The sequence below is a fragment of the Phoca vitulina genome, unplaced genomic scaffold (genome assembly GCF_004348235.1).
Source record: "Phoca vitulina isolate PV1807 unplaced genomic scaffold, GSC_HSeal_1.0 scaffold33, whole genome shotgun sequence".
NCBI classification, from domain to species: Eukaryota; Metazoa; Chordata; class Mammalia; order Carnivora; family Phocidae; genus Phoca; species Phoca vitulina.
Genome location: NW_022589736.1, coordinates 7,124,930 through 7,140,930, shown reverse-complemented (window position 1 = coordinate 7,140,930; position 16,001 = coordinate 7,124,930). Strand labels below are relative to the sequence as shown.

The following is a 16,001-nucleotide window of genomic DNA, read 5'->3' as shown; positions in this document are numbered from 1 at the left end:
GCGGAGTCATTGCGGGGGCTGGGGTGAGTAGACTTCATGAGTGAACTGGAAACCCCAGAACAGTGGCCGGAAACTGGGGGACCTGGAGGATCCGAGGTCCTCCTCATCCCCCTTGGAGCCCCCACGTCCTGCCCCTTTGTCCCCTGGGGCCTGGGAACCCCACTGCCTTGATGACCCCAAAGGTGTGTTTTAATTTCTAGTTTCCTGCCTGGGGCTGCAGTGCTGGCACCGATGGGGGGGGGGGCGTGCTCACTGCTCAACGGAGAGCAACTGGACCTTTCATTATGAGCTTCTCAGAAGTGGGAAGGCGCTCCAAGTCCCTCTCATTGACTCATTTGGCTACTGTGCCCCTGCAGTCATCCAGGGTGAGTGCTGAAGGGACCACATGGCCCCTGCACACTGGGAGCTCACCGCCTACAGTGGGAGATGGACAAAGACAGGAAGAAGAGCAGATGATATACGGAAATGAAGCAGGGCGCTGGAGGGCCAGCCAGGAGCTCCTCAGTAGGTCTAAAAGGCCTCCAGGGTGGCATTTGTGCTGTGACCAGAAAGACAAGAGGAGCCAGCCTTGCAGAGGTGTGGGAACCGTGTGCTGGGGGAAGCTCCCAGATGCAGAGACTCAGGGGTACAGGAGCATTTGGCCAGAGATGCTGAGAAGGAGCCAGTGTGGCCGGAGAGAGCTGGGGAGGGCAGAGGGAGAGAGGGAGGAGGGCAGGCCGGAGCTGGCCCTGGAAGGATATGCTGGTGGTTGATGCTGTGAGACACATTAGCCTAACTAAGTGCTCATCAGAACAAACGTTATCTCCCGCGTCTCTGATTCGGATCCAGGCTCGGCTCAGCTGAAGCTGTGCCCCACGGTCTCACAAGAGGCTGGGCTGGGGTTTCAACTGAGGCTCGGTTGGGGCAGGGTCCACTTCTGAGCTCATTCACAAGTTATTGGCGAGGTTCAGTTTGGACCGAGATTTCAGTTCTTTTAAGTCAGCTGATCCGATCTGAGCCCTCTTTTGGTTCTTAGCAATGGGAACCAGAGAGACACACACGGAGGGACAGAGGGAGGGAAGCAACACAGGAAAGAGCAAGCAAGACGGAAGTCACAGACCTTTTGTAAATCACCTGTCAATCATCTTGCAAGTGCTATCCCATCACTCGTCAGTGTCCTACGAGGGCCAGGAGCCATGAGGGAACAGCTGGCTCTTCTGTGGCCAACCACATACTCGGAAAATGTCACCAGTGGAAAGGCAGACTAAAACTAGAAAGCACTAAAGCATTCCTCAGAAGCCAATGCCAGAGAAAGGGTTAACCCGCCAAAGTCCCATCAGTGCATACATTTGCCTAGCAGTGCTGATCCTAGGAATTTATCCAAAAGAGATTCTTGCACAATTTTTCAAAGATCTATTTAGAAGACAACTCACACAGTGTCTGTAGGCTGTTCACCGCAGGGCTGTAGCCTGGCCCCTCCTGCTCCCTCCAGGCACAGAGCTCCTTCCTCTCAGGGAACCCGGCATATCTAGGGCAGCTCAGCCAGGCACAGGGACGACCTTGGACATGCTCCATCCAGGGGAAGTTCCCAGTTGCAACAGCAGGACCCACTTGAGCTTGTGTGAACACAGGAGGCTTTTGCCAGGTATACAGAGGGGGCTCAGGAAAACTGCTGAAAGGGCAGAGAATTCAGCTTGGGCTTTAGAGAGGGAAAAAGTGCTCAAACCACATCTAAGGCTCTACCAAGAGTGGCCACTGCGCTAGCCCCCATCCCACGTATCCAATACCCTCAGCTTCTACACGGGCCTCTGGTCAGTGGAAAGGAAGGGGGGAGCCCTCAAGGCAGGGTCAGGTGGAGTTGGCTGGGTCTGAGGCTGTGGGGTGAGGCCACAGTCAGCAATGTGTCTGCCCAGACTTGGAGTCCACTGAGCAGAGAACATCAGTCCTCAAGGGGGGATACCAAAAGCACAAGTATAAAAGAAAATATAAACTGGCTTCATAAAATTTAACATTTTTTGCATCAAAACATATTGTCAATAAAGAGAAAGACAACCCACCAAATGGGATAAAATATTTGCAAATAATATTTCTAATAAGGGACTTATGTAGATTAAACAACTCTTACACCTCCATAATATAACAATATAAACATTCCACTTAAAAAGTGGGGGAAGGATCTGAATATGACAAATTTCCCTAAGAAAATATACAGGGGTGTCTGAGTGATGCAGTTGGTTAAAACATCTGACTCTTGGTTTCAGCTCTGATCTCGGGGTCGTGAGGTCAAGCCCCGCGTCGGGCTCCATGCTCAGTGGAGAGTCTGCTTGAAATTCTCTCCCTCCCTCTCCCTTTGCCCCTCCCCCCACACACTCTTTCTCTTTCTCTCAAATAAGTCCTTAAAAAAAAGATATACAAATGGCCATAAAAAGAAGGTATACACATGAAAACTGCTAAGCATAATTATTCATTAGGAAATGCAAATCAAAACCACAATGAGATACCTCTTTACATGCAAAAGGACATCTATTATTAAAAAGACAGATAAGTTTTGGTGAGGATATGGAGAAACTGCTGATTGAAATATAAAATAGCAGTCCTTCGGAAAACAGGTAGTTCTCCAAAAAGGAAAACATAGAGTTACCACGAATCCAGCAAGTGCACTCCAAGGTATGTACCCAAGAGAACGAAAAACATGAAAATCTATGTACATTAATGGTCATAGCATCATCATTCATGATAACTAAAAGGAGGAAACATCCCAAAAATCCACCCACTAATGAACAAGTGGACAAAATATGGTATATTCATGCAACAGAAAAGTGTTCTGCCATAAAAAGGAATGATTTACTGATAAATACTACAAACATGGATGCCTTGAAAACATTAAGCTACATGGACTGTCAATCACAAAGGACCACATATTATTGTAGGACTCCAGACGTACAAATGGTCTAGAATAGGCAAACTACAGAGACCAAAAGAGTAGTGGTTGTCTAGGCTCATTGCTTTCCACAAAAAGATACCTGCTGAGGCATTTTATGGGGATTACATTGAATCCAAAAAATCAAACTGGGGAGAACTGAATATTGTGCAAGGGGAGAAGACTCCATAACTTAAAAAAGGAAGGAATGGTAAGCTGGGACAAATGTCCACAACTCCTATCTTGGGCAAGAGCCTAACAACCCCCTGTAAATAAAGAGATCCTAGAAACTTATAAGAAAAAGAGCATGGAGCGCCTGGGTGGCTCAGTCGGTTAAGTGTCCCACTCTTGGTTTCAATTCAAATCATAATCTCAGGGATGCCTGGGTGGCTCAGTCGGTTAAGCGTCTGCCTTCAGCTCAGGTTATGATCCCAGGGTCCTGGAATCGAGTCCTGCACTGGGCTCCCTGCTCGGCGGGAAGCCTGCTTCTCTCTCTCCTCCCTGCTTGTGCTCTCTGTAGCTATCTCTCTTTCTCTCAACTAAATAAAATCTTAAAAAAAAAAAAAGAAAAAGAGCAGCCACACAATATAAAACAGGCAAAAGACATTAAAAATACACTTCACGAGAAAGAAATATGAACAGCCTTACACACGTGATGTATACTCAGTCTCAGTCATGACAAAATGACTAAATCCAAAAGATTACAGGGATAGTCGGAAGCTGTGTAGAAAGAGGAACTTTTTATTCATTGTTGATGGGAACCCAAGCTGCCCTCCCATGGAGGCGGTCTGGCTGCACGCAGTCAAATTACAAATGTATTTCCGCTTTGATTCAACAGCCCAGCTCGGGGCATCTATCCCAAGGAAACGCTTCTCCACCTGACCTTCATCCGTGGTTGTGCACCACAGCCTTCTTCATATGAGCGAAGATTGCAAACCACCCAGCTCCCTTCATTAGTGTCCTGTGAAATGAATGACCCCCTTCCACGAGATGAAACGCAATGCCGCGGGGGGGGGGGGGGGGACGACAAGATGAGAAAGAAAACGTGAAGAGTGAAGCTTCTTTCTGATGGTTTGCCAAGATAGCAAGCCCCACGGCCCCTCCAGCCCCACCCAGGTTCGTCCCGAGCTGCTGGACAAGGAGACGCGGGCAGCCTGCTCATCATGGTTGCGGCTCCCAGCTGAGCCCAGGCCCCGCGTGCCCTCATTTCAGCGCTGCGTCCGTCAGCTGCACCCAAGCTGCTTTATTCCCAAGGCTCCGGAAGTGTCTAGCACGCAGTAGGCACTTAGCCGTGTACTGACGCAGGGTCATCCTCCCAACGGTCCTAGGACGTGGCTGCTGTTATGTTACAGATGTGAAAAACCAGAGATACAACGGCCTCTTGGGTTAGCTGACTCATTCGTTCATTCGTTCGTTCGTTCATTCATTCATTCATTCATTCATTCATGTATGTATCCAGCGCCTGTGTAGTGCTCCCTTCAGTGTGCAGGCAGATACTCCCCTGACCCTCAGAGCTCACAGCTGAACAGGTGCGACAACGTCTACCCCACCGCCAGGAAGGGGGCGCGGCTACAGAGCTGCCCCCACCTCTAGCACAAGATCCGGCACGGGGAGGGAGGGGGAGCCTGGAGCTAGGACCAGCTCCAGAATTAGAGCTCCCTCTGGCGTCAGCACTCGGACCGCTCGAGCTCGAGACTTAGCCCGCTCTGGTTCTAGATCCAGACCGGAAGCACACCTATCACGGTTCTCTCCCCAGTTCTGGTACCACCGCCACAATCCAGGGCCAGCCACAGAACAGAGCAATTCTAGAACCAGCCTTCGCACGACTGCCTGCGACGGAGCCAGCTCCAGCTCTGGAACCCAGTCCTGGGCTAGTTGCCGAGCCCCGGGCCAGGTGCGTCTCCAGCTCAGCCGTGGCGCCCCCTCCCCTGGGGAGCCCCCTCCCCCCCCCCGCGCCCCCGCACCTGCTCCTGAGAGCCAGTGCTGCTAGAGCTGTCCTTCCCTCCCTTGTGATGACACCCTGGTTTCTAAATCTTCTTCTTCTTCTTCCTCTACTTTACAGCCTATTAGATTTTGTTTTAAAAAGTACACAGTGAAATTTTACCTTTTACTCATTTTAAATTCAGTGGCATTAAGTAAGTTCAATATGCTGTGCACCCAGCACCACTATCTACTTCTAGAATGTTTCTAAAGACAAATCCTGTATACAGTACTGCAGACACCCGGACTCTGCCCGTCTCCCCAGGCCCGCTTCCAGCTCTGGGGGATTCTAGAAGCTCTGCTCAGGAGCTGGGGGTGCAGAGTGGGGAACACTGGCACCAGGAAGGGGTCCCAGTGCCCACACCGCTCACCCCTTGGCCCCCACTAATCTCCTTTCTGTTTCTATGCATTCCCTTCTCCCAGGCCTGCAGCCACCTTCTGAGCACAGCTGATCCTTCCTCAGTCCCTTCTTCGGCCCGTCCCCCACCAGAGCTGAAGACCCCTGACAACGCCAACCTGTTCTACACCAAGACCCCTACTGCCAACTGTGTCTTTGTCCTGAAGAATCAGACTTTCACCAGGAGGGCAAAGGCCAGGCACGGAGCCAGCTCAACCCTCCCTCACACGAAGCAGACGGGACTCAAAATTGCCAAGGATTCCTTCTCATTGGTCCCCTAGCGCCAGCTGGCACGGGGCCTGGCGGGTCAGGGAGCTAAGTACTTACAGACCGCAGTGTCCCGGACCAGGTGGGCATCTTCTGCCCAACCTCCAGCCCAGGCCACTCCCAGGGTCCAGATCCACCCCGAAGCTCGCTGGCCGCCACCATGAATGCCTGCCCTTCAACAGGCTGGCCTCCCTTGTCCACTCACAGCCTCAGGTGTCTTCTGTTCCCTGGGAACCAGAAGACCGGCTGCCGCTTGCCCTGCTGCCCCCTGTACACGTCCCCACACGTCCTGAGTGCAGGTCACAGCCACGGCGCCCACAGGCATGTCTCCCACCCCGCCGCACGGCTGCCGATGCGGAGCCCAGGACCAGTGGCAGCTCCACTCTCGGTCCTCGGACCAGCTCGGGGGTGTCGTCTACCTCCGCGACATGCTGCTGCTGGTGTGTTCAGCATGCAACCCGTCACCTCCTCCAGTTCAGAAGGGGAGCAGATCAAGGTGAGCATTTCCCTGGAGTCCCCACTGGCCAGCCCGTGAAGCTCCTGCCTCGTCCCATTGCCTTAGCGATTTTCTCCCTCCCCGTCTCCCCCTTCCTGCGGCCAGTGTTCCCCACTCTGCACCCAAGGAAGAGCCAAGTTCTCCCGGCTCCTGAGCAGAGCTTCAGGAACCCCCCAGAGCTGGAAGGAGCCTGCAGCTCTTGCTGTCCCCACCGTTCTGGGGACCCACGACCCTGTCACGCCCAGGTCATCTGGCACAGGCCCGCCTCCATCAGCCCCTCTTCCTCTCCGGCTTTAGCACCCCGCCAGCCTGCGCGTGGACGACAGGCTCATGTGCAGGAGCATCCTGGGGGGCTGCCCAGCGGCAGCTCCAAGTCCTGTGCCTGTTACAGATGCAGCCCCACCTCAGCAGTGCGGGTCTGGCTGCTGTGCTCGGGGAGCCCTGGACTGGCCCCTCCAGCCCTACGGTGGAGGACAGCAACGGAGCACCATCCCACACTCCTCTGATGGCCTCCCTTCCCCAGGCTGGCGTTCCCTAATCTGCACCCACACGAAGAGCCAAGAACCCAGTTCCCAGAGGCCCCGAGCTGCCTCCTGGCGTGGGGTACTCTGAAGAGTCTGGGGCTTCTGCTCACCTTGCCACCTCCCACCGTTCTGGAAGTTGAGCTCCTTACTGTCCCCTCAAAATCCACAGCATCACTTGGGCCTCGAGCAGCATGTCCTCCTCAGCTCCCACTGCAGCGGTGCCCGCCGCCGCCAGCCACGAGGCTGCAATCACAGCCCCTTACTGCTCTGTACTCCGCAGGGGGGCTGCGCTGCCTCCTCCTCCTCACCCCTGCAGGAGGCCAGCAGCAGCATTTCTGGAAGTGCCCTCCTGGGTACGGGCAGCCCCTCTGGTCCCACCACAGCCCTCACTGTGCAGGAGGACACTGGAGCAGGCCTCCTCATGTCTGGGTGCCGCTTAGACGTCCATGCTCTGGCGTGGGTGATCACATGCCCACTAAGCTCCCTCCAAATCTAGGACGCTGTGGCTCTGAGAAGGTGGCCTGGATTGTGTCTCCTGCCTGCCCTGCCCTGCTGTGCCCCTGACTCTGTGGGGCACTCAGAGCCCCTCCCAGTGTGTACGCCTAACACCCCACTCCAGCCGCCCTAGAGCCCTCCTCACCCAGGGAGCCCACCAAGCCCTTGCCCCCACGGAAACCCCTGGCTGCACTGCCCCTCTGCGTGACCCCCATCCACGACAGACTCCCGGCCAAGGCTGGGCTCAGAGGCCACCTCCTCAGGCTCCTGTGCGCAGTGCACCTGTGGGTCCGACTGCCTGGGGCTGTGTCACAGCCCTGTGACAGGCAAGCTTATGTCACCACTTCTGAGAGCCTCAGTTCTGCTACACTTGGTCACTTGAGTGACCTTGAGCCCTGGTGCCCCCACTCATCTAAAATGGGGTGAACTGAGTGACCAGGAAGGGCCCCCCTCCTTCGCCTCTTAAACCAGCAAGGGAGCTGGACCTGTGTGCCCAGGGCCTGCCAGAAAGACAACGAGAGGAGGTGCAGAGGAAGAGGGGGAAGGGGAGGCCTGACCTTCTCCCTGCCCGGACTCAGGTTTTCCTGACCCAGCCGTGCACCGAGCTGGCCCTGGGGTGGACCGTGGGGACCAGCACACCAAGGCAGGAGGTATGCCGGACTCTGGTCGGTCTCCGGCCTGCCTGGCTGGGCTGGGGCGGCCTGGGGGGTGCTAGGGATTGTGAGGTCTCACTGCAGCAGCCCCCAGGGACTGCAGGGGCCGCCGGGCGGGCAGCCGTTGGTGAGTTGAATGCGCACGCGTGCTGCAAGGCGGGGTCTAATGCACGTGCTGTCAGTGCTGTCCGTGGGCCCGAGGGTCGGCCGCCCCAGGGGGTCCCCTCTGGTCTGCATGTGGGCAGAAGGCCCTGCGCATCCCACAGTGCACCCCACCAAGCCCACCCAGGGTCTGAGAGCCCACGCTGCATCCACACCACCAAGGGGGAGGCCGTGAAGTTCTGTGTCCGGCCCTCCTGAGACAATCGGGAAACTGAGGCCAGGAGAGGCAGGAACTGGCCCTGAGCACATCCGATGGCCAGAGTTTAGAGAAGTAGGGAGGGTTCTGGCCACCCAGGCCAGGGCTCAACCCTCCTGTGGGGTTTGCTTTGGAAATGAGAGCCCCTAAGATTGTGGGGGACCTCTGCTCACCTCCCCCGTGTGGGGCCCTTTCCTCTGTGCATGCCCATGGGAGCACCCCTCCTCCCTATTCGTCTGCATGCCTGCTATGGAGAGAACATTGCTTGCCCTGCTGCCCCCCCATGAGAAACTTAGCAGCGTTACCTGGGGGAATGGAGCAATGAGGTGGAAGACATAATTACAGACATTTTGGCTGTCGTGAGATTATTTTTATGATATATGTAAATTTTTAATTTTTAAAAATAGTTCATAAATTGAAGCAATGTGGAAAGAGGTATTTTATAAATTGAAGTATAATTAACATACAGCGTTACATTAGCTTCAGGTGTACAACATGATTCAATAATTCTCTACATTACTCAGTGCTCATCACGGTAAGAATAGTCCCCATTTGTCACCAAACATTATTACAATATGATTATATTGCCTATGCTACTTGTCATCTCTGTGACTTATTTTATAACTGGAAGTTTGTATTTCTTTGTATTGGCCAATAATGTAGGCTAGCATGTATTTTTTAATAGATGTCATTTTAGAAATAATTGTTTTATTGTTGATTATAGAAAATTACAGAGAAAATTCACAAATTATAAATCAAGTAGATGACTATTTAGAATGTGCTTCACCTGAACTTGGGAAATGTCTTGTAATTGTAGAAATGGGTTTATTAATTTAGGAAAAATAATTGTATGGTAAAAAAAAAAGTTACCTATTAGTTGAGAATACTCCTAATACAACACCAATTACGGGGATCTGCACGCAGACTTCAGCTTGGCTCTCCTGCCCTCTGGTGGTCATTCCTCAAAATGCAGACACAGCTGTATGCAGGTGGAAGGTCTGAAACTATTCGGACAACCCACGTGTGTGAACTGCACTCCCAATTTTTTAGATTTGAGGAACCTGAGAAATTTTCTCATTCAGGTTCCTCACTTTAATTTTGCCATGTCATCATTGTGTCTCGATTACACAGTCCCTTCAGATTCCTGATACAAAACTGAATTCTGGCATCTCTTGACTATTTGACTTAGCAGCTTTATCCAAAGCTACAAACATTTTCGGTAAAATTTTTTACATATATACTATAATCTTAGGCCTTATAAGTACCACACAAAAGGTGTTTTGCAAATAAAGAAACTAGTAAATGTACTTATTCTGTCTTACTATTAGATAAGTCCTTTGCATATTGTATTTTTTTTTATTCCTCGTAACCACGCCATACACCTTGTGAAGTATACACTGTATGTTTCAGATTTCATGGAAATAAAGCAACATTGGGGGAGGCTGACAGAATGTAGGAAGTAGTACAGCCTCGGCCTGAAAATCAATCTGACTTTAGATTGTGCCGTTAACTTTCCTCCTTTTTAAAATCCATATAGTTAATTAATTTTCAATTGATTGTAAATTACTTAATGAGAATAAGTTGGTAGTGTGTTTCAATGTTTTAACATGCTCGTTTGTTGAAAGCAACATTTGTGTATATTTTTTCATACGCTGATGTGAGTCGCGCTCAAAGACCTAGACTCCTCTATAAAGTTTAAGAACCAGGCTCCATGATTTGATTTGATTTATTTTGTTTTTAAGATTCATTTATTTATTTGAGAGGGAGACAGAGAGAGAGAGAGAGAGAGAGAGGAGGAGAGAGCGCAGGCAGGGAAGGAGGGGCAGAGGGAGAGGGAGAAGCAGACTCCCCTGCTGGGCAGAGAGCCTGACAACGCGACAACGTGGGGCTTGATCCCGGGATTCTGGGATCATGACCTGAGCCCAAGGCAGACGCTTAACCGACTGACCCACCCAGGCGTCCCTAGGCTCCACGATTTTAGAAAAGGGTAGATTTTAGAAAGTCTTAAAATACAGGTTTTTCATTTTTAACCTTTCAACTTCTTTAATTTTTCAAGAATTTAAGGAGAAACCTCAGGGAGGCATATGAGAGACTCGGCCATAAATAGGAAAGCTCAAGTCTGGCCAGTTGTACTATGTCCTGTGTGAAAGAGTATTAAAACAATCATGTAACTGGTTTCATGTTAATTTAATAATTGTAGCTACATGAAATACTTAAAACCCAATTATTCTAAGTTCTAATGCAAGCGATTCCCACCTCTATCCCCAGGAGATGGGTATTCTTGTTAACCACACTTTTGTAATGAGTAAACTGAGACGCATACAAGTCAGTAATTTCAAGATTTCAATCTAGTAGATGATGGAGCAGGATTCATCCTGGGTTCTAGGTCAGGACACATCAACATGTTGCTCTACCACCTCATTTAAGATGGTCTACGCTTGTGATGGTTAATTTTATGTGTCAACCTGACTGGTCCACAGGGTGTGCACATATTTGGTCAAACGTTGTTCTGAGTGGTTCTGTAAGGATGTTTCTCCATAAGATTAACATTTTAATCAGTAAGGCAGATTACCTTCCCTAATGTGGACAGGCCTCAACCAAGGCCTGAACAGAACAGAAAGGCTGACTCTTCCCTGAGTAAAAAGGAATTCCTCTTGCCTGATTGCCTTTGAGCTAGGACACTGGTCTCCTGCCTTCAGACTTGGACTCAGGCTGAGTTACAACATTGGCTCTCCTGGGTCTCTAGGTTGTTGTTGACTGTTGATGTTGGGACTTCTTGGCCTCCATAACTGTGTGAGCCAATTCCCTACAATAGATACATATGCTGTTTATATAATACACATGCATTCTATATATTACTTGTACATATACATAATTCCATAAATTTATACATATAAATATATATAATTTCTATACATATATATATAATTTTATAATATAATTTATACGTATATATTCTCTGGAGAACCCAGACTAATACAGATTTTTGTTCTGAGAATGGGCATGGGGAGATATATATATATATGTTATATATATAACATATATATATATATATATTACCCTGATGTGTTGTAAGCTCCCAAGAATGTGGAAATATGTGTTATCTTTCCACTGCATATCCAGCACCTGTTATAATTTCTGCTGCAGGGTAGGCTTCCCAAAATTATGCATGTATTCATTGGAGAGAAATGCTAGATGAAAGAATACAGAAATAAAATACACAATTCCTGGGGTGCCTGGGTGGCTCAGTTGGTTAAGTGTCTACCTTTGGCTCAGGTCGTGATCTCAGGGTCCTGGGACACAGCCCCCCACTGGCTCGGCACTCAGCAGGGAACCTGCTTCTCCCTCTGCCTCACCCCGCTCATTCTCTCTCTCTCAAATAAATAAATAAAATCTTTAAAAAATTACTAGTTTCTGCCTTCAGGGGCCTCACACTCCTTAGGATGACATGCAGAATCTACATGGATAAAATCTAATTAACTGGGTGACTTCCATATTAATCTTAAATGAGTATGGACCTAATAATGGAGTTTCACAAAGTATGAACCTGAAGTTGATAGAACTGTAAAGGGAAACAGATCCACAATCACAGTTGGAGATTTCAATACGCCGCTCAGCTACTGATAGAATAAATAGAAAACAACTCCATCCACCAGTGGGACACAGTTATTAGCATGTACAGAACACTGAACCTAAACAAAGCAGAACGCACATTCTTTTCAGGAGCACTTGGTGACGTTCGCCAGGAGAAACCATATTCTGGACCGCAAACTGAGTTTGGATGTCTTGAAGAGGACAGAAGAAATCCTACAGCATTCCTCCTGGCCTGGAAGCCTCCGCCCCGGTTCAGGCGGAGAGAACCCAGAAGGGAGAGGGCTGCATCCAGGGGTGACAGGCGGCAGGCAGATGTCTGCGATGACACGTCCCTGAGCCGGACGTGTCAGAGAGCGTGGGGGAGACGCAGGGTGTGAGACGGGGAGAACCGGGGTGACGACAGGGACTGGGCTCCTCGCGGAGGCAGGAGAGCCGCACCTGCTCCCCCGGCTTCCGGCGTGGGTAAGTGCAGGGACGACGATTCGGCTTACCAGTAACATAAGTAAAAATAACAGGCCCCTTCCGTTCCTCCCTTCTCGCAAGAGGAACGCTGCCTCCCGCTCCTCTTCCTCAAGTCCCGCCCCTTTTGCCCACCCGCCGGGGAAGACGAATCTGCGGCCGCGGAACCGCCCGCAGCAGCGCGCGGCGCTCTGGCGGGCGGAAGTAGATCTTTACGCGGAGCCGTAAAGCGCGCTCCCTTCCGGTTAACGACAGCCGCCGCGACCGTCCCTGCCGGCCATCCTCCGGTAAGCATCTCCGCCGGACCCTGGGCGTTTCCACAAATCTTCCCAGCTCGGGCTCTTCGCTGGGGGCGCCCCCTTCGCCTTGGATCATGTTCAAGAAGTTCGATGAAAAGGAAAATGTGTCCAACTGCATCCAGTTGAAAACCTCAGTTATTAAGGGTATTAAGAACCAATTGATAGAACAGTTTCCGGGGATTGAGCCGTGGCTCAATCAAATCTTGCCCAAGAAAGATCCGGTCAAAATCGTGCGCTGCCACGAGCACATAGAGATCCTCACGGTCAACGGAGAGCTACTGTTCTTTAGACAGAGAGAGGGGCCTTTCTACCCGACCCTGCGGCTCCTTCACAAGTACCCCTTCATCCTGCCGCACCAGCAGGTGGACAAGGGGGCCATCAAGTTTGTGCTCAGTGGGGCCAACATCATGTGTCCCGGCCTGACGTCCCCGGGGGCGCAGCTGTACCCCGCCGCGGTGGACACGGTCGTGGCCATCATGGCCGAGGGCAAGCAGCACGCGCTGTGCGTCGGCGTCATGAGGATGTCCGCCGAGGACATCGAGAAGGTCAACAAGGGAATCGGCATCGAGAACATCCACTACTTGAACGATGGGCTGTGGCACATGAAGACGTACAAGTGAGCGTCCGGAGGGGCGCCCCGGGACTGGAGCTGTGGACGTGGTGCTGTGTCTGTGTTTGTGTCTGTGGGACGGCATGAAGAGCATTCCTCCGCGCTTACGACAGATGCTCAGAGGAACAAAAAACCAAGTAAAGATTTGGAAGGAGCCCAGCTGTCTGTATCTGTGTCCTTTCGCGCGTGTGAGTACGGGTGTGCGTGTTGGCAGCGGGGCGCTTCGTGGGGAGGCGCCGTGTCCTCTGCCCCAAGCGGATGTCGGTTCAAAAGCAGGTGCATCATCTGTGGTAGAAAAGTGGATTTTTCAAAGCGAAGAGCATGCAGTTGGGAGACAGACCCACAGTTGGGATCCAGGAGTTGGGAGAAAAAAATGACCGGAGAGGGGCCCGAGCAGCTCAGTTAACACAACACTGGAAGGATAAGCAGAAAGTCCAGTACAGAGTGTCCCGCAGGCATTAGTGACTGTCTGCCCGACAAGCATCATCCCATCCCCCCTTGCTGGCAGAACTCGGTCCGTCCCGGTTCTACGTGAGCCAGGAAAATTCCGATTAGGTTAGGCCCACCGCAGTGCTCCGTTTCCCAGTGAGACGGAGTCATTTGTGGGTGGTCACGGGACCTACGGCCAAGTAGAATCTTCCTGTTTAGGAATCCCTAGGAATCCGTAGGTCCTTCCTCCCACGGTTTTGAGTTATTTACCTGGGTGGCCATGTGACCTGTGTTAGGAGGGGCTGCTTGAAGGTTTCTGGGAAAGGTGTGCAGGCTCTCAAAGAAAGATGCCTGGGGAGAAACAGTCTCCCTGCTTTGGGTGGACGTGGGCATGTGTGATTTTGCTCTTGCCGCACACATACACGCACACAGACTGACATACACACACTAACATACACACAAAACCTTGATGAGCGTCAAGTCTGAACATGGAAAGCAACCATGCCCTTGCTGATTTATGAGCTGATGATTAATCAGCTGTTTAGATTCCATATACCGGGACTCTTTATTAAGGGATGTGGTGAAGTTATGTGAGATAAAACAGTTTCCTTATCAATTACTTCATCTTGACTTGGGTTTTCTGAAATTTAAAGCCAAAGTTATCTCAGTTTTTACAGAATGGCATCATAGACACCCAACTGAAAAATTGTGTAAAGGAGAGGAAAACAGGTCAACTGAAGGCTCATCGGCGACTTCGCCATGATCGGTTTCAGTGTCACTCCTATGAATGCAAGATAAATTGCGGTAGATTTAGGGGTGAATGGAAAGTGAAAAGGTAAAATGTGGATATTTAGACTCATGTTATTCCTTACAAAAGTTTGGTTGTGAATGAAAAGATACTGGGTAAAAACTAGAGGAAGGTTATAGTCAAGATATTTTGTTTTGGAGTCCAGATTATTTTTCTGTTATTTTTATTGTTGTTGTAGGTTGTTGATGGGATATCTAAGTATGTCTACTTGTTGAGGAGAAAGATCACTAAGAGTAGGAATACTCGATGGGGATAGAATCAATGGGCTAGAAAAGTGGGAAGGAATGGCTCCAAAAGGAGAGGAGGGGCTGATCTGCCCTCCTAAATCCGCACATCTGGATTATGTCCGTTCATCACAGAGTTGTTGTGTAACAACTCAAACTCTCCTCATTAGAACACTATTTTTTCCTCAGAGGATTAGGGCTTTTGCCCCGTTTAATTGTCTACCCCAGTCAGCACCACTCTGGCCGTTGGTGGACACCTGAGGAGGCCCTGGAAGCATCTCATGATAATATTCGGGAGCGGCAGTGACTCTGACGAACACGGACGGAGACACTCAAGGTAAGAACCCTACAGTTCTTTCACTGTGTCGCCACCAACTATCTCCAGAAATTGAAAGAAGACCCTCTGCATCTATTTTAAGCCTTCTTTCAGGACTCCTCACTCATGCACATGCATGCTATCTTCCATTATTGGACAGTGATGCTGATCCTTGTATTGATACCAATCCTACCAAACAACTCACGGTAGAAATCCTGCATACACATTGGAAGGGATGGAGGGCAAGAGTTAACATGACCTTCCTGGAATGTCATACAAAATGTGTGTATATTCAGAGATAGATGTATTTATTAAAGCCTTCTCTACATTCATCATACGTTTAAGGTGATCTGTGAGCCAAAAGGTTATTATGAACAATTAAAGTAGAAGAGGATTGTCTCTACTTACTCTTGGCTAATACCAATGTCTAATTCGATGGTGAGGAGACTGGCAGATACAAGTGATAGTCACATCTTACCTCAAGAATCCGCTCACTCCAGTGCTGTTTCATCCAGAATAGTTCAACAAACATTATTGGGTACTTGCTTTGGGGCTAGATACTGGGCTGGAAGTAAGATGCAGAAATATAAAATACCACCCTGTTTTCCAGGAGCTTAGTCTTGTTAGGAAGGCAAACATGTAGATACATAATTTAATTTCAAATATGTGTGTATGTATATACACCTACATATAGTAAATGTATGAATTACTTATTGAAATATGGTATGAATGAGTGAGGGAAAGTTGTCTCTGCCTCGAAAATCAAAGAGGATTTCTTAATTAGAGGCTGTCTCAGTAGAAATGTTAAAAAAAATGATTAAGGATGTTTTCATAATGAAAATGGTGAAAAAAATTCCAGGAAAAGAAATAGTGTGAGCAATGCAGTAGAGTCACAGAAATAGAAGCGGCTTGACTCCTGTAGGTCATCGTTTTCCAGGAGAAGAGATGAAACTAGAGGCTTATGGTAGAGACCCACTTTTAACGTGCTAAAGGATTTATGTGCTTACAGTTGAAATGGGTCTTTACAAGAGTGTTGAGAAGGAGTGTAGCATGAGCGAGATTACAGTTTGGGTAGATGATAGTGGGAGAATGGATTCGAGGGGACCTGGGACTAGAGGAAGTAACTAATATTGCAGCATCGCAGATCCTGCAGGCAAGAGACGAGGACACTGATTCAAGGGATTTGAATTATT

The 16,001-nt window shown here is 49.8% G+C and overlaps 1 protein-coding gene across 1 annotated transcript; it reads left to right on the top strand.

Moving 5' to 3' along the window:
• The first annotated feature begins 12,357 nt into the window (after positions 1-12,357).
• On the top strand, positions 12,358-13,186 carry LOC116645552 (malignant T-cell-amplified sequence 1-like). The gene has a single exon (XM_032425857.1). It carries the CDS (start codon positions 12,496-12,498, stop codon positions 13,039-13,041), a length of 546 nt encoding a protein of 181 aa, XP_032281748.1. The 5' UTR covers positions 12,358-12,495; the 3' UTR covers positions 13,042-13,186.
• Positions 13,187-16,001: the final 2,815 nt, after the last annotated feature.